This window comes from Arachis stenosperma, chromosome 5, assembly GCF_014773155.1.
Source record: "Arachis stenosperma cultivar V10309 chromosome 5, arast.V10309.gnm1.PFL2, whole genome shotgun sequence".
Classification (NCBI taxonomy): domain Eukaryota; kingdom Viridiplantae; phylum Streptophyta; class Magnoliopsida; order Fabales; family Fabaceae; genus Arachis; species Arachis stenosperma.
The window spans coordinates 105,927,956-105,953,887 of record NC_080381.1 but is presented as its reverse complement, the minus strand read 5'-3'; the positions used below and the strand labels follow the sequence as shown (position 1 = coordinate 105,953,887).

The following is a 25,932-nucleotide window of genomic DNA, read 5'->3' as shown; positions in this document are numbered from 1 at the left end:
AGGGAGTTTTCACATCACTTGTGCCATAGGGGAAACAATGTTTGATAAAGCACTCTGTGATTTAGGGGCAAGCATCAACTTACTGCCCCTATCCCTGGTGAAGAGGCTGCAGATCAATGAGATAATGCCCACAGATGTGGTCATCAGACTGGCTGACAAGACTCAAAAGCAAGCAATAGGAGTGGTGGAAAATGTGTTACTAAAGGTTGGGAAATACTTTCTCCCAACAGACTTTGTCATCCTGGACATGGAAGAGAGTCACATTCACCCAATCATATTGGGAAGACCCTTCCTAGCTACGGCCAGAGCACTCATAGATATGGAGAAAGGGGAGCTAATATTGAGGATCCATGATGAACGGCTCAGCTTTAATGTCTTCAAACTCTCACAAGAAGTAGACCAAGAACACAAGGAACCAAGTGAAGACCATGATGAGATGCTAAAGGAGGAAGCAAGCACAGAAGCACACCCAACCTATCTGGAGACCCCTTTGGTTAATAAACAAGGGAAACAGCCACTACCACAGCTCAAGGAAAAGGCAGAGGAACCTAAACCCCTAGAGGCATGTGAAGACAACATCACAACTACCGTAGGAAAAGAAGCCATCAAGAGCAAGGCAATATCAAAGGACACAAGGAAGAAGGTACCAAGGAAGTGGAGGAACAAAAAGATCCCTACGGAAGACTTCTCTCCAGGAGATAGAGTGATCTCAGGTTACTTCCCAGATATCCCCTCTAATCTCCCTACTGTACCATCTCAGTTACCTAAAGTCTTCACAATCAACAGAATTCTCTCCCTGGAACATGTAGAGATCATTGATACAACCAATGGATACAAGTCAACAGCGAGAGGGGAGGACTTCAAGCATTACCAACCACCCTGATGAGGGAGAAACGTCAAGCTAGTGACGCTAAAGAAGCGCTTCATGGGAGGCAACCCATGTTTTATAAGCTTTTAGAAGATATTAAATAAGTCAATATTTATGAATTCAAACCCAAACTTGACAAACTCTTGGTGGAATCCTTATTGTGCAGTATACAGTGAAGAACAAGTTTGGTGTTTAAAGCATGCCAAGAAAGCATGAATGCAATCAAGAGCATACTAGTCTTGGAAGCTTTGAACAGAACTTTTCATCACAGTGCTCCAAACTAAGTTTGGTGTCACCCCATGGTGCCACCAATATGCATATAAGGACTCACAAATAGTTAGTTAGTTAGTTGGAATTCATGAATAAACAATTTAATCTTTTCTCATTTTTCTTTTTAATTCTAGTCGTAAAGTTCAATTGTCTTTGGTTTGATATTATTCTCACCTTTCTTATTTTGTCTTTATAGGGAAAAGAAAAGGAGCATTGATGGAGATTGATTGGACAATTAAATGGGGGAGGTTCAGCCACTTCATGAAGAGAACTACACACTTGTCTCAAGAAGGAACGCATGGGGAAACGTTGCCATGCAACATTAAAGAAAGGAGACCCTTTGAAGACCGAACCATTCACTCTCACTAAGTGATGATCATTGTCCTTCCTTCATAGACAACCCCAACCATCCATCAAGCAACCATTCTTGCAATCCACACCTTCCATTCTCTCATAATCTCCCTATATAAAGGAACCTTAGTGCAGCCTCACTCCTCACATTCAAACCCCCACTCTCCACACTCTACACTTTTGGCGTACTAAAATCCTTCATCACAAATTGTCCTAGCCAACCCATTCTTCATCTATCCGTATCCTCAAAACACCTCAAAACAACAACGCAAATTCATGGCGTCATCAAGCTCCAAGAGGCAGAAGAGGAAGGAACCAATGGAGAACACTCCTTATGATGAAAAGAGGTTCAAAACTGCCTTCTATGAACGAGAATTTGAGCGAATAAAACTCAAAAATATACTGCCCGAGTTAACCTTCCAAATCAATGAAAACGAATACCCACAGATTCCGAAGAAGATAGAAGAAAGAGGGTGGGAATTGCTCACTAATCCAGAAGGGAAGATCAATGCAAACCTCATCAAGGAATTTTACACAAATGTGGTAAGAGAAGACAAAACTAGGGACCCAACCTTCAAAATCTATGTAAGAGAAAAGGAGGTGGACTTCAGCCCAGGTGCTATAATGAGAACTCTTCACCTAAAAGCACCACACTTTGATGAGCCCAGTTATCATACAAGGATAAATAAAAGCCAAGACAATGACGAGCTCACTGAGATCGTGGGTGACATTTGTGTTATAGCAGCTGACTGGGAGAGGTATAAAAATAGGAAAACTAAAATCAAAAGAAGGAGCTCATCAAGAGGAGTCTCATCAGGAAGAATATCAACAAGAAGAGCATCCTTACTCAGCAGACTTGAATATGACTCACCTTCTAAGAGCTATTGAAGATATAGGAGTGATACATATGAAAGGGCAAGAGCAAATACTGAGCTGGATGAGCCAACAAGAGGTGTGGCAGAAACAACAAATGGAGCAGCAACAGGAACAATACTCCCAGCTCACTCAAACCATCAACCAAGTTACTGAGAGGCAAGGACGTCAAGATAAGCAATTGCAAGAACTCAATCAGCGGTAATTAGCTCAGATGAGAACATTCAATGAGTTCACTGTACTTAATGAAGGACGTCAATTACATAGGGAGGAGTTCAACGTAAACACTCAAGCAAGGTTGAACTACATGTCCAGTAATATGCATCATCTACACTATGCCATCCCTACATATGATGAGGTCCAAAAAGATTTTGTAGAACAAGAAGAGAGGAAGGTGAAACAGCAAAAGGAAACACTCAAGAAGAAGATGGAAGATGGAGGTTTCTGGAAGAAACTGTTTGGAAAAGGCAAAGGGAGTGGGAGTACAAGCACTCAAGAGGGACACAAGGAAGACAAGCAAGGAGGAGAGCATGGACAACCACAAGAATAAAAGGTGGTGGAGTTCCTTCTTTACTCCATCTTTTTCTATGTTTAAATATGAAAGATCTTGGATGAAATAGGACATGCTTCCATGTTAGTTTGAATCTTTTCAATTCTGCATTTTAAGTCTATTGCTTAGGTCTATGATTTCTGGTTTAAGTGTCACTGCATCATATCTTTACTTATTGTATGCTTGTCTTTAAAATCAAAGGAAGAAGAGAATGTTTGTGTTTCAAAAGACCAGAGTGGAGTTCATAATATGGAGTAATTTTCTGAATCTTTGGTGTAATCATAAGTTAGCTAAGTTGGTTCAACCATGAGGTAGGAAGACAACTATCTGTCCTGAACACTTTGATGTGAATACACCCATGAGACTAAGTAAATAGCAAGATCCTAATAAGAGAAAGGGAAAGAACACTTAAAGTGAAAAATAAAAGAAAAAGAGTAAGCAATAAGGCTAGGCACCAATGGTTTTTAACTTGAGCCATGTGTCTGTGGTGCTCCTGTGTGAGAGATCTACTTGGATGAATAAGCTCTTAGGGGTGCCTTATCACCTGGTAACTTGGGTTAACTAACTCGGGATTATCAGCTGAAAGTCCACTATCAAGAGTAACCCTCACTACAGAGCATTTAGTAACCCAAAGAGGTGCTGGACACCAAGGTCTCAAGAAAAGAAAATAAATAAACCATATGCCTGTGGTGTGTATGTATGGGGGAGAGACTTGAGGAAGTAAGTCCGTAGGGGTGTTTCAACATCTAGCACCTTGAACCAACTGGTTCGGGAGTGTTGGCTGAAAGCTTAATTTAAAGAGTTGCCCCCTTACAGAGCACCTAGCCTGAAGAACACAAATAAACCCTGAAATGACAATAAAAGGATCAATAAAAGTCTCATGGTATATAAGCAAAACCAGTGTTTTAGAGCATGATAAAGGTCTGAAAGCCAGTAATGGAATGAACCTAAGTTGCTATGCATGAAACCACCATAAAATCAGTAACATGACCCCCACAAGAATGACTCATTTCTCTTGGCATTCCATTCATCATTCCCTTGTTCCAGTACTTGCTTAGGGACAAGCAAGCTTTAAGTTTGGTGTTGTGATGCAAGGGCATTTTGGCCAGTTTCACTGACCTTTTCTTTACTGTTTTTAGGGTAGTTTCATGCATTTCCTTAGGAAATAAGCTAGTTTTGGGTAGATATTCACTTACACCTTGATTCAAGCATACATTGTGCATTTTACATGATTTCATGAGGATTTTGCATGAATTTAGTGACAAATTGTATGTTGCATTACCCATGACTTGGACTAGAACTTTGATGCACTCTATTGCTTGATTTCAGGACCAAAGGAAGCAAGGAGGAACCACTTAGCAGTCACGTTAATCTAATTAACGTGGCCACTAACGTGGAATGGGAGGTAACCTGCAAAGTTAATGAGAAAAGTGATTGCCAATAACGCTCTCGAAGCCATCATTGCCCAAGTTAAGAGTCACGTTAACGTGAGCTCTAACGTGAAGAAAGGATTTTGAGCCAACGTTAGTGACACTTAACATTATCACTAACGTTGGCCAATGATCATAAGTGGCCACGTTAGAGTCCACGTTAACTTGGTTAACATGGCCTCTAACGTCAACAAGGGGAAGGAAGCCAACGTTAGTGACATTCAACATTGTCACTAACGTTGGCCTAAGGTGCAATGTACCACGTTAACTTCCACGTTAACTTGGTTAACGTGGGAGCTAACGTGAGAGGCAAGAATGGTCGACAACGTTAGTGACATCCAACATTGTCACTAACGTTGGAAGCAACCACAAAACCCCAAGGAGCCACGTTAACTTCTACGTTAACTTAGTTAACGTGGAAGCTAACGGCAATGAGTGAAAGATGAGCCAACGTTAGTGACACTCAACATTGTCACTAACGTTGGAAATGGTTTGCAAAGCCACGTTAGAAGCCACGTTAACCTAGTTAACGTGGACTCTAACGTGAATAGGGGCATATTGGAACGTTAGTGACAATGTTGAGTGTCACTAACATTCTCGAAGATTGGCATGCCTACGTTAAAAGAGCCACGTTAACTAAGTTAACGTGGACTCTAACGTGGGAAAGGGGGAGGCTCTCAACGTTATTGGGAAAGTTGAGTCCCAATAACGTGTGCGAAGGACAAAGAGGCAACGTTAGTGGCAACGTTTGTGCCACTAACGTTGAAGTTAACGTGGCCTTTACTTGGGTAAGAAACGTTAGTGAAAAAGTTGAATGACACTAACGTTTTCGAACCCATTTTCTCACTGAATGTTAACACCTCTAACGTCCTGAGCTAAAGTCTCTGCCCACTTCACACTTTTTCTTTGCAAGTAAAACCAAGCCCAAATGAAGAAAAGAACTGCTTCAAACTCAAGATCCAAAGGCCCAAGACTTGAAGAACCAACTAGAAGCTGAGAAGAGTAGTATATATAGGAGTAGCTTTGAATTATTAGAGAGTTAGGGAGGTTGAAAGGAGAGCACTACTCTCTGTATTTTACTCTGCTTTTCTAGTTCCATGATGTATTCTCCATCTTTGTTTTCATTTTCTAGAGCTATGAACAACTAAACCCCTTTCATTGGGTTAGGGAACTCTGTTGTAATTTGATGGATCAATACTAGTTTTCATTATTCTTCTTCTATCTTTTCTCTTGATTTTACTTGAAAGCTTTCGATCTTCATCCCATTGGGTAGTTATCTTAGAAAAGGAGCTATTCAAACTTGGATCTCTTCTGAGCCTTGAAAGAGGAATGAAGAGATCAAGCTAGAAATGCTTTCTCATGCTGGACCAAATTGGGTTTGGATGGATATGTGACTATAATCCTCTCAATACTTGATTTGGGAAATGCATGTGGTATAATCAGTGACCACACTTCATCTCTTCTCATGAGCAATTGACCAAGGAATTGGCTATTGATCAAGATTTGAGAGATTGAATTACCAGAAATTGTAATTCAATCAATTAAGATTGCCAAGGAGATCAATGATTGCATTGATTGAGGAAGAGATGAAAATGAACTTGATCCAGAGAATTGCAACATCTCCTGCACCCAATGAATTCCCCAATTCTGATCTCACCCATTCTCTTTAATTTCTGCGTTTACTTTCATGAGCAAACACCTCATTCCCATTTACAATTCTGCAATTTATTTTCAGTCATTTACTTCCAGTTCTTTAATTCTAGCATTTACTTTTCTGTCATTTACATTCCCGCCATTTTATTTTCTGCAGCTCTCAACCAAAATTCTGAATTCGCTCAACTAGAGCATTCTTCTAATTAAAGTTGCTTGATCAATCAATCCCTGTGGGATTCAACCTCACTCTATTGTGAGTTTTTACTTGACGACAAATTCGGTACACTTGCCGAAGGAAATCTGTTGCAAGACAATTTCCACCTGCATCAAGGGGCGTTAGTGACAAACGCAAAAGAATCACTGGATTCTATTCCGACATGATCGAGAACCGAGAGATGAATAGCCGTGCTGTGACAGAGCGCATTGAACATTTTCACTGAGAGGACGGGACTGTAGCCATTGACAACGGTAATGCCCAACATACAGCTTGCCATGGAAAGGAGTAAGAAGGATTGGATGAAGACAGTAGGAAAGTGGTGCACGAAATTCTAATCTCAATATCAAAATCAAGATTTCTTATGATCTCGTACCACTAACCAGCAAGTGCACTGGGTCGTCCAAGTAATACCTTACGTGAGTAAGGGTCGATCCCACGGAGATTATTAGTTTGAAGTAAGCTATGTTTATTTTATTATTCTTAGTCAGGATTTCAATTAAAATTATCAGTTTGAATTATTAGAAAAATAAAAGAGCGTGAAATAATTACTTGTAGTGCAGTAATGAAGAATATGTTGGGGTTTTGGAGATGCTTTGTCCTCTGAATTCCTGCAATGTAATATTCAACTCAATAACATAATTGCAAAGTTCCTTCCATGGTAAGCTCTATGTAGGGTGTCACCATTGTTAATGGATACTTCCCATCCTCTTAGTGAAAATGGTCCAAATGCTTTGTCACAGCACGGCTAATCATCTGTCGGTTCTCAATCAGGTTGGAGTAGAATCCATTGATTCTTTTGCGTCTGTCACCAACGCCCAGCCTTCAGGAGTTTAAAGTGCGTCACAGTCATTCAATCCCGGAATCCTACTCGGAATATCACAGACAAGGTTTAGGCTTTTCAGGTTCTCATGAATGCCGCCATCAATCTAGCTTATACCACGAAGATTCTGATTAAGGAATCTAAGAGATGCTCATTCAATCTGATGTAGAACGGAAGTGGTTGTTAGACACACGTTCATGGAATGAGGAAGGTGATGAGTGTCACGGATCATCACCTTCTCCATAATTAAGCGCAAATAAACATCTTAGATAGGAACACGCATATGTGAATGGAAAAATATAAGTGATTGCATTAATTCATCGAGACGCTGCATAGCTCCTCACCCCCAACAATGGAGTTTAGAGACTCATGCCGTCAAAGAGTATGTACTTCAGATCTAAAAATATCATGAGGTCCAAAGTAATCCTCTAAAAGTTGTTTAAATAGTAAACTAGTAGCCTAGGTTTACAGAAAATAAGTAAACTAAGATAATTGGTGCAGAAATCCACTTATGGGGCCCACTTGGTGTGTACTGGGGCTGAGACTAAAGCTTCTCACGTGCTTGGGCTGTTTCTGGAGTTGAACACCAGGTTGTAATGTGTTTTGGGCGCTGAACTCCAACTTGTAACCTGTTTCTGGCGCTGGACACCAGACAGCAGCATGAAACTGGCGTTGAACGCCAATTTACGTCATCTATCTTCGCGCAAAGTATGGACTATTATATATTGCTGGAAAGCCCTGGATGACTACTTTCCAGCGCAATTAAGATCGCGCCAATTGTACTCCTGTAGCTCTAGAAAATCCATTCTGAGTGCAGGGAGGTCAGGATCCAACAGCATCAGCAGTCCTTTTTCAGCCTAAGTCAGATTTTTGCTCAGCTCCCTCAATTTCAGCCAGAAAATACCTGAAATCACATAAAAATACACAAACTCATAGTAAAGTCCAGAAATATGATTTTTGCTTAAAAACTAATAAAATTCTATTAAAAACTAATTAAAACATGCTAAAATCTACATGAAAATACCCCCAAAAAGCGTATAAAATATCCGCTCATCAGAAAGCAGAGAAACGGAAGGGACAAAGCATCTCCATATGCTTATCTGAAATTCTCACCAATGAATTACATAAGTATCTCTATCTTTATTTTATGTTTTATTCATCTTTTAATCATTAATCCTCCATAACCATTTGAATCCGCCTGACTGAGATTTACAATATGACCATAGCTTGCTTCATACCAACAATCTCCGTGGGATCGACCCTTACTCGTGTAAGGTTTATTACTTGGACGACCCAGTGCACTTGCTGGTTAGTTGTGCGAAGTTGTGATAAAGAGTTGAGATTGCAATTGAGCGTACCATGTTGATGGCACCATTGATGATCACAATTTCGTGCACCAATCTTTTCTTATGTCATGGAGGATGGTGGAATGTTCTTGATGTCCCATTCTTAGTTGATCCATGCTGGAGCTTAATTCTCCTAGAGAAGTGTGCAATTGGTCCCAATAGCCTTGGGGAGGAAAATGCATCCCTTGAGGCATCTCAGGAATTTCTTGTTGAGGCAGCTCCACATGCTCTTGCTGTGGTCTATGTGCTGGATCTCTAGTTTGCTACATCCTTCTTTTAGTGATGGGCTTGTCCTCCTCAATAGGAATGTCTCCTTCTATGACAATTTCAGCTGAATTGCATAGATGACAGATAAGGTGGGGGAATGCCAACCTTGCTAAGGTGGAAGGCTTTTCAGCTTTCTTGTATAACTCTTGAAGTATTACCTCATGTACCTCCACCTCACTCCCAATCATGATGCAATGAATCATGATGGCTCTGTCAATGGTCACTTCTAACCGATTGTTAGTAGGGATGATAGAGCGCTGGATAAATTCCAACCATCCTCTAGCTATGGGCTTGAAGTCAAGCCTTCTCAATTGGATAGGCTTGCCTTGAGCATCCCTCTTCCACTGAGCTCTTTCCACACAAATGTTTGAAAGGACTTGGTCCAGCCTCTGATCAAAATTGACTCTTCTAGTGTAAGGATGTGGGTCTCCTTGCATTATTTGAAAATGGAGCACCAACCGTACACTTTCCGGGCTGAAATCCAAGAGATGCCCTCGGACCATCGTATGCCAATTTTTGGGATGTAGGTTCATGCTTGTATCATGGTTTTTCGTGACCCATGCATTGGTATAGAACTCTTATACCATCAAGATTCTAACTTCTGGAATAGGATTGGTTAGGACTTTCCAACCTCTCCTCCGGATTTCTCTTCAGATCTCCAGGTACTCATTCTTTTTTAGCCTAAAGGAGACTTCAAGAATCACCCTTTACTTTGCCACCACTTCATAGAAGTGATCTTGATGAGCTTTGGTGATGAATCTCTCCATCTCCCAAGGTTCGGAGGTGGAAGCAACTGTTTTTCCTTTCCTCTTTCTAGAGGATTCTCTGACTTTGGGTGCCATAAGTATGAATGAAAAGCAAAAATCAAGGCTTTTTCAATACCAAACTTAAAAGCTTTGCTCATCCTCGAGCAAAATAAGAACAAAAGTGAAGAAAAGAGTAGAAGAAGAAGAGAAGAGGTAGAGAAAGTAAGAGAGGATGATTCGGCCAAGTGGGGCTTTAGTGAATGAAGTGTGTGTTAAAGAGGTGGTATGAGGGGTTAATTATAGGGGTGGGATGGGGTAGGGTGTATGGGGAAGAAGAAAAGTAAGAGAGAGAAGAAGGTGGGGTAGGTGGGGTTTCTGTAGGACCCACTGGTCCTGAGGGGTAGGGAATTCGAATTCCCTGCCCCCTTGTGGGCATTGAATGCCCAGCTCCAGCTCCTTTTAGGGTGTTGAATGCCCATTGGGAGCCTCCTTCCTGGCGTTCAATGCCAGGTCTGTGCCTTTGTTGGGGAGTTGAACGCCCAGTCTCTGCTCCCTGGCTGGCGTTCAACGCCAGCTTCATGCTCCCTGGCTGGCGTTCAATGCCAGTAATGCTGCTCCTCATGGGCGTTGAATGCCCATTCTGGCCCTCTTGTCTAACGTTCAACACTAGCAAGGTGCCTGCTCCAGAGTGTTCTATTTCCAGCTCTGACTGTTTCTGTTTCTATTCTAACTACTGCACATGATCACAAACTTAAACAAATATGAAAATTAAACTAAGATAACTAAAATAAACTTAATAAAAAAAGGTAGAAATGACTTTAATTATGGTTGTGTTGCCTCCAAATAAGTGCTTCTTTAACGTCATTAGCTTGACGGTTAGCCCTTACGGAGATAGATATGGGCTCATAATTTCATCCCTTATAGTGAACTTCTTGCCTATGCTCTCATGGATAAGTTTCACATGTTCTAGAGACAAGATCTTGTTAACAGTATGTGGGATGACTGGATTCTCAGTGAAGACAACTCTCATGCCAGGTGAGAGTCCTTCAATGGGGATCTTCTTGTCCCTCCAGCCCTTAGGTACCTTCTTCTTAGTACCATTGTTCTCAGTGCTTGATGATGGCCACCCAACACCAAACTTAGAATCGGTGTCTAGGGCTTTGTATAACTTTGCACTGAGAGAGAGGGTTGGAACACTAGGTGTTGCATAACTATCTCTCTTTGTCAGAGGGAGAGTTAGGGCTAGGTATCTCGAATAAGATACAGTCCTCATGCAATTGCAGGACTAGCTTTCCCCTTGCTACATCAATGATGGCATTGGCAGTGGCTAGGAAGGATCTTCCAAGGATGACGGATTTATCCTCTTCCTCTGCAGTATCCAAGATTATAAAATCTGCAGGGATCTAAAGATTTTCAACCTTTACTAAAACATTGATAAACCACTATTTTATGGTTTACAATGTGTTTAATTGTGTGGTTTTATCATGGTCTTTACCCACTTATTCATATAATTAGCATGCATTTATATTTCCTTCCTAAAATTATTACATGATTGAAAACATGCTTCTTTGGTCTTAATTTAGCTAATCTTAATCCTCTCTTATTACCATTCGATACCTTGATCTATGTGTTAAGTGTTTCAGGCTTTATAAGGCATGAATGAGTGAGAGATTGGGAAGGAAGCTTGCAAAAATGGAAGGAACACAAGAAATTGAGGAGATGACCAGCGAGAAGTGACGCGTACGCGTCAGCGACGCGACTGCGCAGAAGAAAGGAATTCGCAGTGACGTGGCCGCATGGCTCACGCGACCGCGCGGATTGGAAAAGCACAAGTGACGCGGAAGCGTGGACAACACGAACACGTGGCTGGGAAAACGCGAATGACGCGTCTGCATGGATGACGCGATCGCGTGACGTGCACGATCTGCAGAATTACAAAAGTCGCTGGCAGAGATTCTGGGCCGCATTTCAACCCAGTTTTTGGCCCAGAAACACAGATTAAAGTCAGGGAACTTGCAGAGACTCATCATGCTTTCATAATTCATAATTTTTAGTTTTAGATGTAGTTTTTAGTGAGAGAGGTTCTCTCCTCTCTCTTAGGATTAGGATTAGGATTAGGATTAGGATTTCAACTTCTTCATTACAGGTTCAATATTCCTTTTACTATTTAATTTCTCTTCTATTTTTGTTTACTCTGAAGCTTTTATTGTGTTTGATTGATATTGCCCAATTGGCTATTGATATTGTCCATGTTAGAATTGACATTTTTATTTAATATAATTTGAGGTATTTTAGATTTATATGTTATGGATGCTTTGGCTTTATCCAATTTATTTTCATTCAAGTAGATTTTACTTTTCCCCTTTTTGGTCTTGGTTAAGAAATCAGTAACTCAGGAGTTATCTTAGCTCAACATAATTGATAACTGTTATCTTTGCTAATTGAACTGAACTTCAATAATCCCAACCTTTTCTTAGGAAATAAATAGGATTCGAAGGTCAAAATAATTAGTCCCTTGACTTTCCTTTGCTTTAGTAAAGGTTAACTAAGTGGAGTTAAGATTCAACTTTCATTATTATTGATAAGAATAACAAAGTCTGGACTTCCAATTTCTCATACCTTGCCAAAAGAATTGCTTTACAGTATTTATTTATTTTAATTGCCATTTAAATTATTTGCCATACTTGTTTCTCACTCTTGAAACCCCAAATTTACAATCTCTATAACCAATAATAAGAACATACCTCCCTGCAATTCCTTGAGAAGACGACCCGAGGTTTAAATACTCGGTTATCAATTTATTTAGGGGGTTTGTTACTTGTGACAACCAAAACGTTTGTACGAAGGGATTTCTGTTGGTTTAGAATCTATACTTACAATGCAGCTTTATAAAATTCTTTACTAGCAAAAATCCTAACGTCAGACATCCTCTACCAAACCATAGGCTTTTGTCATTGACTTGTCTGCCATCTCTAGTGAGATTCTTGCAGCTTGTACCTCAAAGATTCCCAGTCTCTCCATTACAGAGAGTGGCATGAGGTTTATGCTTGAACCTATGTCACACAGAGCCTTCTCAAAGGTAATGGTGCCTATGGTGCAGGGAATCAAGAAGCGTCCGGGATCCGGCAGCTTCTGAGGTCATTTCTGTTGAACCAAGCCAATGAGTTCCTTGGTGAGCACTGGAGGTTCTTCTTCCAATGTCTCTGTACCAAACATCTTGGCATTCAACTTCATGAGGACTCCTAGGTACCGAGCAACTTGCTCTTCCCTAGTTTCTTCTTCCTCATTAGAGGAGGAATGATCTTCATAATCCATAATTTACAATAAGGCATTCGAGGGAACTTCTAGTCTCCTCATGAACCTTAGTTGCCTTCAGTTCTTCATTAGGGAAGCCTTGAGTGGGCGTTGAATGCCCAGCTGCCCTATTATTGGCGTTCAACGCCAGCTTTTGTGCTGCCTTGGGCGTTGAATGCCCAGTAAGGACCTCCTTACTGGTGTTCAACGCCAGGGATGGTGCTTCTATGGGCGTTGAATGCCCAGTAAGACCTTTCTTACTGGTGTTCAACGCCAGTGATGGTGCTTCCTTGGGCGTCGAACGCCCAATAAGGACCTCCTTACTAGCATTCAACGCTGAAATGGCTCACCCTTGGGCATTGAATGCCCAGTAAGGACTTTCTTACTAGTGTTCAATGCTAGATTATCCCCTTCAGATTCGGCCTCCACTTTTACAGTGATGGCCTTGCACTCTTCTCTTAGATTAACTTCAGTGTTACTGAGAAGAGTGTTAGGAGGGGTCTCAGGGATTCTCTTGCTCAATTGACCAACTTGTACCTCTAGATTTCTAATGGAGGACCTAGTTTCTATTATGAAACTGTGGATGGTCTTAGAGTGTTCAAAGACTATGATTGCTAAGTCAGAAAGACTCTGCTTAGAAGTCTCCATCTGTTACTAAATTTTTCATATCCTCATTATATATTTTATAGATTATTTAATTATTATTTAATTATTTAATAAAAGAAAGACAAAAAATTAATTTTAAATAATAATAATAATAATAATAATAATAATAATAATAATAATAATAATAATAATAGAATTAGTTACTTAGATATATAAAAGTACAAAATGCGTTAATATTTAATTGATTTTTATTTTAATTTATGTTTGAGAACTAATTATCAAAATAGATATCAATACAAAATTCTTCAATTTACTGGTAAATATTAAAGTGGAATTGAAAAAAAAAAAGAGATATAACGTTTAACTAAATAAATTTATTAATTAAATAATGTTACAATAATATTTTATTTTTATTAAGTTAATTTTATATATAATTTATCTTATACTTTTAGATACAAATTAGAGTCTAATTTTAATAATTGATAGTATAAAATATTTTATATAATTGTTTAATTATGTCTATTTTTTTGGACTATCATTTAGGTGAATGCAATCAATATAAAAGATAGTTATTTTTTATGATATGATATTATGTCATTGAATATTTGTGTAAAACTACTTTACACTAATAGTATATCAAAATTATAAATTGTACCTTAAAATAAAAGATCAACTTCGATGAAAAACAAAGAATACATTCTTATTCTATGAAGTAGTCAAGTTGTAAAAGAAAAATAATAAATATAAAATTATGTGTTGACTCTCAAATTTAAATTCATGTACCACAGAAAAATACTATATATAGACTTTAGTAAAACAAAAATAAATATGTAAATTATTTATTATTTAGGTAATTTTTTATTATATACAGTAATTACACATCATATATTAATTTTGTTAAAATTATATAATTTTTTATAATATGATTAGAATCATTATCTTCTATCATAATCAGAGAAATTCCGGACAATGAATAAGAATATTATACCTGATATACACAGATTGAAATAGAAATATATGTCTTGAAATTTAGCAATATAAATTCTATTATATCTTCCTAAATAAACATAAACAACTCTACACTAATAGCCCGTGCATGTCGTGTTTTTCAAGACTTATAATTAGGAACATATAGAATTTTAATAATAATACACGGGTAATTGAAATAGTTTATATACGGATTTTTAAAGTTATTATTATTATTATTATTATTATTATTATTATTGGATAATAAATAAGAATTAGAATTATATTAATATTTTTAAAATTAATATAATTAAAATGACTAAAAATATTTAAAATTAATGTGCGTTATTAATATCATAAAATTTGATCATTTTATGATTAGATTCAAATATTCTTATCATGATGACTACGGCCGGTGTAATTATCATATCATTATTATTATTATTATTATTATTATTATTATTATTATTATTATTATTATTATTATTATTAAAATAATTAAAAGTATTTTCAATTGATAATTGATAAGTAGTTTAATAATGCATTAAATATTGATTTGATATAGTTATAATAAAGATATATTTTTAAATTAGTATAATTATGTATTATTCATTAAATATTAATTATAATATAATTATAATAAAGATATTTTTTTATAAAATAATTTAGAATAGAGAATAGGAAAGTTCATTTTGGATGGAAAATGGAGTCACAAGAGATCGACACCTCACCTTCATTAGTTGGGAAAAAATCTAGTTTTAATATATTAAGTAGAAGTAGATAGATTGGTTGGTATTCTATAACAAAATTAATTAAATTAATATATACAGTTTATATATTTTTTTATGTCTATTGTTTAGTTTTAAAAATAAATTTACATATAACAGAGTAGTCCTTGATCAAATAATATATAAAGTTACCAAGGTTTGGTGTCCAATTTTTTTAGATTTCGAGTATCTTTACATAATTCATTTCATAAAATAAATTTTATAGACAAAATAATAATAAATGTTTTTCTAATATTCTAGCTTTATCATAAAATAAATAAATAATTAAAAATTAAAATAAACAATCTATTCATAAAACTAATAATAACAAATAGAATAAAGAGAAAAAATATAAGCACGCTTATTTTTGGTCATGTGTATTTTTGAATTTGGGTGAATAGATATATCTTACACAATAATAACTATGAAATGAAATTAAATTTATTACTCTAAATAATAAAAGAAGTACTAAGTACTCTTTAACTAAAACTTTTATTATAAATTTATTAAGAAAAAATGTATTTATGTTTTAAATTAATATAGATGTTTTGGATAAAAAATTAAAAATAAAAGAATATTCCTTTGCATTCTTATATTAAAAAATAAATGAAGTCATTTTATATACAAAAAAATACTATTTTATAAGATAACTACAAAAATCTCTCAAACACTCATAATTTAATTTGTTGATCTAGCATAACATACAACGCTTGGTAAGATATTAAATAGTATTCTTATAATCTTAAATTAAAGTTTATCCTAACGATTTTATTGTAATCTATAATCTATAATAATATCTATAATAATATATAATGATAAAATTTGTTTTGGTCTTCAAAATTCTCTTTTAATTTTGTCCTTTCTAACAATTTATTCCACTATATGTCAGTTATTTTACATTAAAAAATTTTCACTACCTCATTTTCTCTTTTATCACATATATTTTCGTTGTCTCTTATTTCATTAAGTCATGACTTATGTCAGTTACGTTAAATAAATTTTTTTATCTATTTTTTAGATTAACCTCATTAAGATTTATCTATTTTTTTACAGTAACCTCGTGAAGATTTTTTTATTGCTAAGTAAAAAGAATAATAAAAAACAAAAATTAAAAATTCTAAAAAAATAATAAAACTAAAGATAATTAAAAATATTGAATATAAAATTATAAAAAATAAAAATTTTTTAGCCATTAAACTTATATTAGAGAAAGAGTGATTTAAATATAAATTTTTATATTTGTTTTAAATTAAATATATATAATTGAAAAATAAATAAATTTACAAATATTTATAAATTTTTATCTTCATTGTTATACATAATAACAATGTAATAATTTTAGTATTATATCTAGATTAATTTATATTTATTTATTCTATATATTAAAACAAATTAAATAGCTTATAAATTTTTTTATTTTTTATTTAATTATTCTATAAAAAATTTTTGAATGGTTGATATCTTAAATTTTCTCTTAAAATGATAAAATATGACTTAACAAGAAAGTATGAAAAATAAGTATCTATATAATAGTTATATATCTAGATATCTAAATCAAACAAAAAAATAATTCTTTCAACAAATTTTTAACAACTCAAAAGTTAAAACAACAGATACGTATGGATCAAAGTGATAAACAAAAATGAGAGTTGCGACAATTGTATGATGGTAATAGATTGCGGTTGGGGTTAATAGGGAAAAAACAATAAGGAAGGAGAATAAAACAAGGCAAGATAGACAATAATAGTTATACATGTAAAAAAAATAATAAAAGAAAATGATATAATCAAAATAAAAATTAATAATTTTGAAATAACAATAAAATTAAAGATAACTAAAATGTTCAATATAAGATTAAAAAAATAATTTTTTATCTATTAGAATTATGTATAAATAAAAGAATGTTTTAAATATAAAATTTTAAATTTGTTTCAAATTAAATAGGATTAAAAAAATCAATATTTAATATATAAATAACTAATTTATAAATAATGTTAATAAATCTTTATCTTGATTTTGTTATACATAATAATAACATATTTTTTTTATTTTTTTAATTTAAATTTATTTATTTTATATTTTTTATATATATTAAATAACTTTAAATATTTTATTTTTTTCATAATTTATTTTTTAATTATTAATATTAAATTTATAATTTTAAAAATAAAAATATAAAAATATTTTTTTAACTCACGGCTGATATATAAAAACTAATACATTAAGATTAAATTCCAATAAAAATAATAATGAATTATACATTTGTCAAGAAGTAAATGGGGAGTTTACGCATAAAAACAAGTAAAAAAAAAAAAAAATGAAGGGGTCACGAGATGCGCATGAGCCCAGCCACATGCTATCGTTTCTTCCTCTCGTCTCTCTATCTCTGGTGACTGACTGATGTACTCTGCCGGAGACCCAAAATCAGAAGAACACTCCCACACCGTCGACCCCCACAACACAAACCTATCATTTTTCTTCCAAAAACTCGCACAAATTCTTCATCCTCGCCCCCAATCTAAGCCCGTTTTTTCTTTCCTAAATTTCCCAATTTGTTTTTCCTTCTTCTCCCCTGTGATTTCTCATCGATTTCTCATCTGGGTACCCCCAAAGTTCTAATCATTTCTTTTTGTAGAACAATGAGGGTAGGGAAAGGGAACCAAGAAGAGGAAGAGTACGACGAAGAGGAATTCGGTTCTTCTAAGAAACAAGGCCCTTCCTCTGCCCCTAATAACGCCAATAACACCAACAAAGGCAACTCCCTTTTTTAATCTTTTTTTTAGTGTAACATGTTAGGGCCTTGCTCTTATGTTAGCCTTAGATCCATTTGTTTGAAGGTGTTTTATGTGTGTCGTACGAGGTTGTGTGAAAAGGTGGTGTTGGTGGTTGTTTTTTCATTTCCCTAAATTATGTTTTGAATATGTTACGGTGACTATGTTGAGTTACAATTTTGAAGTTTTAATTTTGGGGGAAAATATGTTATATTTGGTGAATTTAATTTTTATGAAGAGTTTGCTTCTTCATTTGTGATTTTGAGTTATTCTTAGGACAGATTTGCAGTTGTTATGTTTAGTTTCTGGTTTTGTTAATGCAGATGCCAAAGCTGTTGATAAAGCAAGCGTGATAAGATCAAAACATTCGGTGACTGAGCAGCGAAGAAGAAGCAAGATAAATGAGAGGTATGTGCAACGGGCCAGTGTCATAAGTTCAGTCCTCAGTGCCAGTGTATTTGATGTTGGAGCCCTCAACCATGATGGTAAATTGAAATGTTGTTGTGTGCTTCATGTGTTGTTGCTGAGTGTAACTGACAGTGTTTTGAAATGATTGATGGAATTTATTGAGATTTCTAGTGTAGATTGCCTGGAATTCAATTAAGAAATCAACTTTAGTTTATTATTGCTGGATTGCTTGAGGTTGAATGTAATTGTTTAATTCTCTGAATACTTCATTTTTGGCATGATTACACATGTTGAAGTTGCTAATGTTGGCAAAAATGTTTGTGTTTTTTGGTTTTTGTTTTCATTCCTATGTTTTCTACTTTAACATTGTGTGAAGAAAATAACAGAAACAAGTGATGAAAGAAACGTTAGAGCACATTTGGTTTGTTTGACTTTCATTTCCATGGAAACCAAGGGTATCTTTTTTGGTTGCTTATAGATGTTATGTTTGGTTCACCAGCTTCATTTTAAGTTGTAGGGATTGTTTATGGAAATTTTGGAAATAACATCCTATAGTTTTCAGCATTTTCACATTAGTACAGTGGCAAATTTGTAGTTTCAGCCACTTTCTCCCATACCTGTGAGGTTTCACACATAGTGCCAAAGAGCCACCACTGACTCTCATTTGCACTTTCCTCCACCCTTATTCACCATTACGTCCCTAGACCCTACTGGCTTTGCTGTCAGCTTTTGGCCGTCAAGCTGTCAACACTGTTGGCATAGTTATCTGCTATGAAGGTGACTTGGCTTAGCACCTCCCTCCATTCCCTGTCTATTGGCAGCCCTTCCTTCCTGGTTGAGGTAGTAGATAGCCACATCCCTCCATAAGCACCACCACAACAGCATGGTCACTGATGCCAATCACGCCAGCAGTTGCAGTGTACTCCAAGCCAGGAATGAAGGGTATCTTGACTGTTTAGTGATGATGTCATTGATTCTATCTTTGTTTTGAAATTGCATGGTTGGTTGGTTCCAATATTCACCAGATTTTTAAACTTACAAAAATGTGCAATGCTGTAGTATTCTTTTGTTGTGTTCACTATTTTGCTTTTTGTGTGTCAGATAGGGGATGGACAACTGGACAAGTTTGAATACTTGCATGTCGTTTAGGGTAGAAAACTGGGTTCAGAGAAATAAAATAGAAAACAAAGAATGAAAATAGGAAATGTTTTCACAAAATCAAGTAAACAAGAAATGCAGGAGATAAAATCAAGAAACAAAGATAAATCCAAACAAATCCTGGGGACTTTTGGTTTCTTTCTTTCAACCTGATATGCTTTTAATTGAAATTACCATAATGTGTTGCTAAGCTGGATATTGGTGATCTATTTTCAGATTTCAGATATTGAGGGATCTCATACCTCATAGTGATCAAAAGAGGGACACAGCATCATTCTTACTGGAGGTACATCGTGATACAGAAAGCAAATAATAAGTTGTACTTTATCACTATTTAAATTAGGATAGGATATATCTTTAGAACTTGCTGATTTTTGCTTTCTTTTTTCAGGTGATTGAGTATGTTCAGTACTTACAGGAGAAGGTACAAAAGTATGAAGGCTCATATCAGGGTTGGGGTCATGAACCCTCAAAGTTGATGCCATGGGTAAATTACAGAAACTATAGAAACTATATTGTTTCTAGATCATGTACTTTTTGACTATATACAAATCCCTCATCGTATAGTACTTTCAAAGTAGCTGAGCCCAAATTCAGACCACTTTTCTTGTGTGGAGAAAACAATGATATGACATTTGGCTTAACCTATTATATGTAGTTGTGGTGGTTGTGCTCATATGTGTACATTCAGATGAAAAATAAATGACACTCAGAGTACAGAGTGAAATTGAAATTCAAAATTATGTTCTTGTTGATCATATCTGTTAGAACAGCTGTTTGGGTTTGTAATTTTTGTATATTTTATTATGCATTGTTTGCCAAATTAGTCACACTCATTTGATTTTTTAGTTTCGTTGTCATAAAAGTATATGGGTTAGTGTTCAAATTGGTCCTTGAAAAATTATGCACGAGTCAATTTGATCCCTAAAAGATTCAATGCTTCAATTTTGTCCCTAAAGATACCAATGCTAGTCAAAATTGTTCCTTAATTTTCAGCTGACATATTATGATATCAACGTTAAGTTCAATATAACCCATTAAGAATGTCGTATGTGGCAAATGTGACCTCACACGTCAACAATTATCAATGACACATCAACGGAAAGTTAATGGAATGACTAACTTGACTCACATTGGTATCTTTTAGGGACCAAATTGACTTATGCATGATCTTTCAAAGGCTATTTTGAGTATTAGCCCCTTATTCTCGAGTTGTGTCACTAATTGATTCAACCCTTTTCTGTATTTAAAATAAAATTAGGGATCTAGTTTCCTACTTGGATTTTAACTATATTAAATTTATTTCCTGCAAATGAGGCTTTCTACTTTTGCTGTCTTGTAGTGGACTTTGTTTAGTCCTATTGGCTATTGTTTTGGTTGAATACTGTACAGTATTTTATCATGATCTACCTAGTTTAATGTTAAACCTTTATTTTTATTTTTCTAAACTTGTTTACTCACCTTAATGTTGCAGAGAAATAGCCATTGGCGTGTGCAAAGCTTTGTTGGGCAACCACAAGCCATAAAGAATGGTTCAGGTCCTGTGTCACCTTTTCCTGGAAAGTTTGACGAAAGCAACATTAGTATCTCTCCAACTATGCTTAGCGGCAACCAGCATATGATAGACACCGATCAGGGTAGGGATATTGTCAGCAAAGCATCCGAAGGACAAACTGATTTAGCTAGCAAGGGAATAGCTCTGCCCCTGGGTATGCACCCAAACATGTCTATTCCTGTCAGAAGCGATGGTGTACTTTCACATCCTCTACAGGGATCTGTTTCAGAAGCGCAGTCAACTGAGTGCCCTGCCGCTAGTGAACCACTGAGCCAACAGGACGAGCTGACTATTGAAGGAGGGACAATCAGCATTTCTAGTGTGTACTCCCAAGGGTGGGTGCTTACTTTTTCTTTTGTTGACTTTTTGTAACTGTCTATTGTTGCTGCATGGTTTGTTTAATGGGAACCACTTAACCTTCTATTAGCTCTTCCCCTTGTCTTTAAAATTTAAAGTTTGCAAATAGAAACTGTGATATAAGGACTAAATATATTGGCATTTGCATTAAATGATGGCCATTGTTGATACTGTGATGCTTGTAGTGCTGTAAAGAATTCCAATGGTTATGAATACGAGTATGGCTTGAATGAAATTCTAATCTTCTCGCATTTGTTTATAAGGCTTTTTATCAGCTTTAGTAACAATTATTAAAATGATTTGAAGAACAGGTTGTTGAACAATCTGACTCAGGCACTACAGAGTGCTGGTTTAGATCTATCACAGGCCAGCATTTCGGTTCAGATTAATCTTGGAAAACGAGCAAACAATGGACCAAGCTGTGGGACCTCTTCTCCCAAGGTATATATAGGCTATACCATATATAGCGTATCTTACTTGTTCCTTTCGTCAGCAAGATGTCCAAGAGAAATTTTTATTTTTATTATTTTATTTTATTTTTTGATGCAATCTATGGAACATTGTATATAAAATTAAGATCATCATATGAATTGGAATTCTATTTGCCATCTTAGTAGTTAATATAGACTGTTATTGGCAGGGACTAATACCTTTCAAAGTTTTTATTTTGCTGGATTGAAACCCAAAAAACAGGGATTTAGCTAAAAAAGTGCCTTATCTTTTTAGTAGCATTCAATAAAATTTTTCTTTTATGGTGCTCTTAACCAATTCCCTTGGGCCAAGACCCAAAATTATAAGTATCAAACCAAAAACCAGATATTTTATAGGGACCAAAATCTTATTTCTGCCTAAATTTTAATATGCTTGAAGTGGAATTTCAACATAGTTAGGGCTTGAAAATTATGCACTAGTGAAGATCACTTATTGGAAAATAATTATGTTTGGTGTGTCTTTAGTTGGTTCTAATTCTGGAGTTTTGGGCAGGCAAAAACTATTTCTTGTCTTCCATCATGATCCTCATACATTCTTTTGGGTCTACGTTGTCATACCTGCGTACTATGTATAAGTAATAAGGTTACATATTTTAAATACAAGCCAGTTATAAAGGGAGCCATTCTTTAATCAAAGATTCCATCCCCCTTTGCTGTGCTGAATATATATTGTACGAATAATCTACTTAAGTGGTAACTATTTGACTTAAAAAAATTGATCAATGTAATGTTTAATTCAAATCTAAACATAGTTGGCATTTGCCTTGAAACCTAAGATTGAGAATTACTTGGTTCTGTGGTGAATGCTTGCTGATTTGTGGTTTCAAACTTCTAATGCTACTTTACAATAGAGTGCTGCAAGAGATGTATAGTGTGTGAGACGAATTCAATTGGATGAGACATGGACATGTAACATGTATTCAGTTATTCATAGGTAGTGACCTATACTTTAGATACCATGCTTAGTTAACGGTAGTTAGAACCTTACATTTGCGATTTGAGTCTCTCAATTTGATAGGATTTAACATGCTATCGGTATGTTTTATCATGTTAGTGCATCTCAAATGTGTATGATTCTTACGGTACATGTATGATTCGTGTGATTTATATCACTGATATGATTCATACTCAGGGATATGATAATCCATTTTGATTCCGTTTTAGTCTAGATTTTATTTTATTTTTCCGTGTTGTGCAGAATCACGACATGGTTCCTTCCAGCAACCAAGCTTTTGCACAGTTTAGAGATGCAGGCAGTGAAGACTCGGACCAAGCTCAGAAACGTCTGAAAACATTCAAGTGATTTCTCCAGGCTTTTCGGCAACTCCTGCAGGGGTCATCCAGAATCTGCACTGGTTCCCGACGTGGTATATCCTTCTGTTAATGTACATCCTTGGCCAGTTTCTAATTCACTTACGAAGGAGGTCATTTTCGAAACAAAAACCTAAGAACGCAAATGTTATTGTGGGAATATTGTTGAGATGACTTATGTGACTGGACATGTCATATGCCATATCTTGTATTTTGTTTGTATGGTACATATTATAATTATAGTTAGTGTTATGTAGCTTTTGGGTTGGTAAATTTGTGTTAAATACTTCCATTTCTTTGGTGTATGTATCCTATTCCTAGGCAGCAAAACTGCAAAAGTACTCGACATTAGTTTGATGTTGAGGAATTATCTTTTCAGACTTCCAGGCTTCCAGCGGTAATTTTTTATCCAAAATAAAAAATAAATTGATAGCTACTTTGCTTCCCAATAAGACAATTTTTATGAATAATGGTAAAAGTTACCTCAGTAGACCGAATTATTCTTGCTGAAAAAGAATAGATTTTGTTCCGAGTGTTATCTAAAACTGGGTTGTGTTTGGGTCTAAACCTGAAGTTCAGGCTTCTTCTGTGACAACGTTCGACTTGTATTGGAGTTGAGGTGCTGCCGTCCGAGTTCTTCGTAAAGAAGTGGGAGGTGGTATATGCAAGAGACAAGGTTTTAGGCAGATGTTTAGTAGATTGGATTCTGAATATACTTGAGGATGTTAGTGTATTTATAGTAGAATAGTTAACTACCTTTTAGAGTAGTTCCACCTTTGACAGTGGATGGCCATTTCCTTTTGATAGAAAAGTTGTTGAGATCTCTTTCTATATAGATAGGAGATATCTTAAGAAGTAGTTATTTAGATAAGTAGGTCTTTATACAACTGTCGTTGCGCTCGATCTCTATGAGGTTGGGTAGGTGCGGAGGAGGCCTGATCTCTTGTGTGGGCCTGCATTCTTTTTGGGCCTAGCTTTATTTTGGACCAGGGTATGAACAGTGCTCCTACATGAGTCTGAGCCTTTAGAGGTCGGACTCGAATATTTGTAGTTCAGACTAGTTACTTGTGGATTCGAACATTGGTGTTCTTTGGTGTTTTTTCCCTTAAATTTTAAAAAACATGGGGTGTTAGATCTAAAAATTTTAAGTTTTGTGTCTTTTACTTGTTTTTCTCTTTCATCATTAAATTCAAAAATAAAAAATATCCTTTCTACTTTTATTTTAACTATATTTTTGAAATTTTTAATTAAAAATTTCGATTTTAATTTCAAAATTTTTATCTTATCTCATCTTAGTTGTAAAATTTCAAAAATCAAATCTTTTCAAAATTAAAAATAATATCTTTTCCAAAGATCTTATCTTTTTCAAAATCAAATTTCAAATCTGATATTTTTAAAATCTTTTTCAAAATCTTTTTGTTTTTAATCTTATCTTTTCTACCTTCAATTTTTAAAATCAATTTTTTTTCAAATCTTTTCAATTTCTTATCTTATCTTTTCTAATTTCAAATTCTAAAATTCAAATCTTTTCATATCTTATCTTTTATCTTACTTTAAATTCAAATATTTTCTTAATTAATTAACTATCTTCTCTCTCTTCTTTTTCAAAACTACCTAACTAACTCTTCTCTCTCTAAATTTTTGAAAATTACTTCTTCTATTTCTCTTCCCTCTTTTTCGAAAAACAATAATTAAAATTCAAATCTTTTTAATTTAATTAAACTTAATTTTCAAAAACAATTAATAAATAAAATAAAAACAAAAGTATTTTATTTCTTATTTATCTTTTCTATTTATACCTCTTCTCCTATTCACTTCCATTTATTCAAACTCTACTTCTCTCTCTTCTTCCATCTTCACTTTTCTTTCTCTCTTCTTTCTTTCCTTCTTCACATCTAACTGGAAGCTCTTGGTCCAAGTGGCACAAAAAGCTTTCTTCCTTTCTCTCTTTTCTTCTTTTCTTGTTTATGACCAGAAACAGGGATAAAGAACCCCTCTTGACTCTTGATCCTGAACATGAGAAAACTCTAAGGAGGTGTTTACAACAAGTTAAAGCACAACACTCCGGAAGAGACCTTTCAGAAAGTTTTTGAACAAGAAAGGAAAGACATGGCCGAACCCCAAGAGGAAGCAAGAAAGGTTCTTGGTAACTACACTATACCTATCTCTGACTTATATGGCAGAAGCATCTCTGTACTTGCCATTGGAGCTAACAATTTTGAGCTTAAGCCTCAGTTAGTCTCTCTTTTGCAACAGAATTGCAAGTTTCATGGACTTCCAATGGAAGATCTATATCAGTTCTTAGCTGAGTTCTTGCTAATCTATGATACTGTAAAGACTAACGGAGTAGATCCTGAAGTCCACAAACTTATACTCTTTCTCTTTGCTGTAAGAGACAGAGCTAAGACATGGTTGGAGTCCCAACCACAAGAGAGTTTGAACTCTTGGGAAAAGCTGGTTAATGCTTTTCTTGCTAAATTCTTTCTCCCTCAAAGGATGAGCAAAATTAGAGTGGATATTCAATCCTTCAGAAAAAGAGAAGGTGAATCTCTCTATGAAGCTTGGAAAAGATACAAGCAACTGGTCAGGAGATGTCCTCCTGACATGCTCTCAGAATGGTCTGTCATAGGCGTGTTCTATGATGGCTTGTCTTAGATGTCCAAGATTTTATTGGACAGCTCTGCAGGTGGATCACTCCACTTGAAGAAAACACCTGCAGAAGCTAGATAACTCATTGAGATGGTTGCTAACAACCAGTTCATGTACACTTCTGAAAGAAATCCTGTAAACCATGGAAACTCTCAGAAGAAAGGAGTTCCAGAAATTGATACTCTGGATGCCATACTAGCTCAGAACA

General features: G+C 35.3%; 1 protein-coding gene across 1 annotated transcript; it reads left to right on the top strand.

Annotated features, from left to right (window-relative positions):
• The first annotated feature begins 17,341 nt into the window (after positions 1-17,341).
• On the top strand, positions 17,342-23,331 carry LOC130982090 (transcription factor BIM2-like). The gene is made up of 7 exons (XM_057905947.1): positions 17,342-17,778; positions 18,119-18,203; positions 19,578-19,647; positions 19,753-19,848; positions 20,836-21,251; positions 21,585-21,714; positions 22,963-23,331. Exons 1-7 carry the CDS (start codon positions 17,664-17,666, stop codon positions 23,065-23,067), a joined length of 1,017 nt encoding a protein of 338 aa, XP_057761930.1. The 5' UTR covers positions 17,342-17,663; the 3' UTR covers positions 23,068-23,331.
• The last annotated feature ends 2,601 nt before the right edge of the window (positions 23,332-25,932 follow it).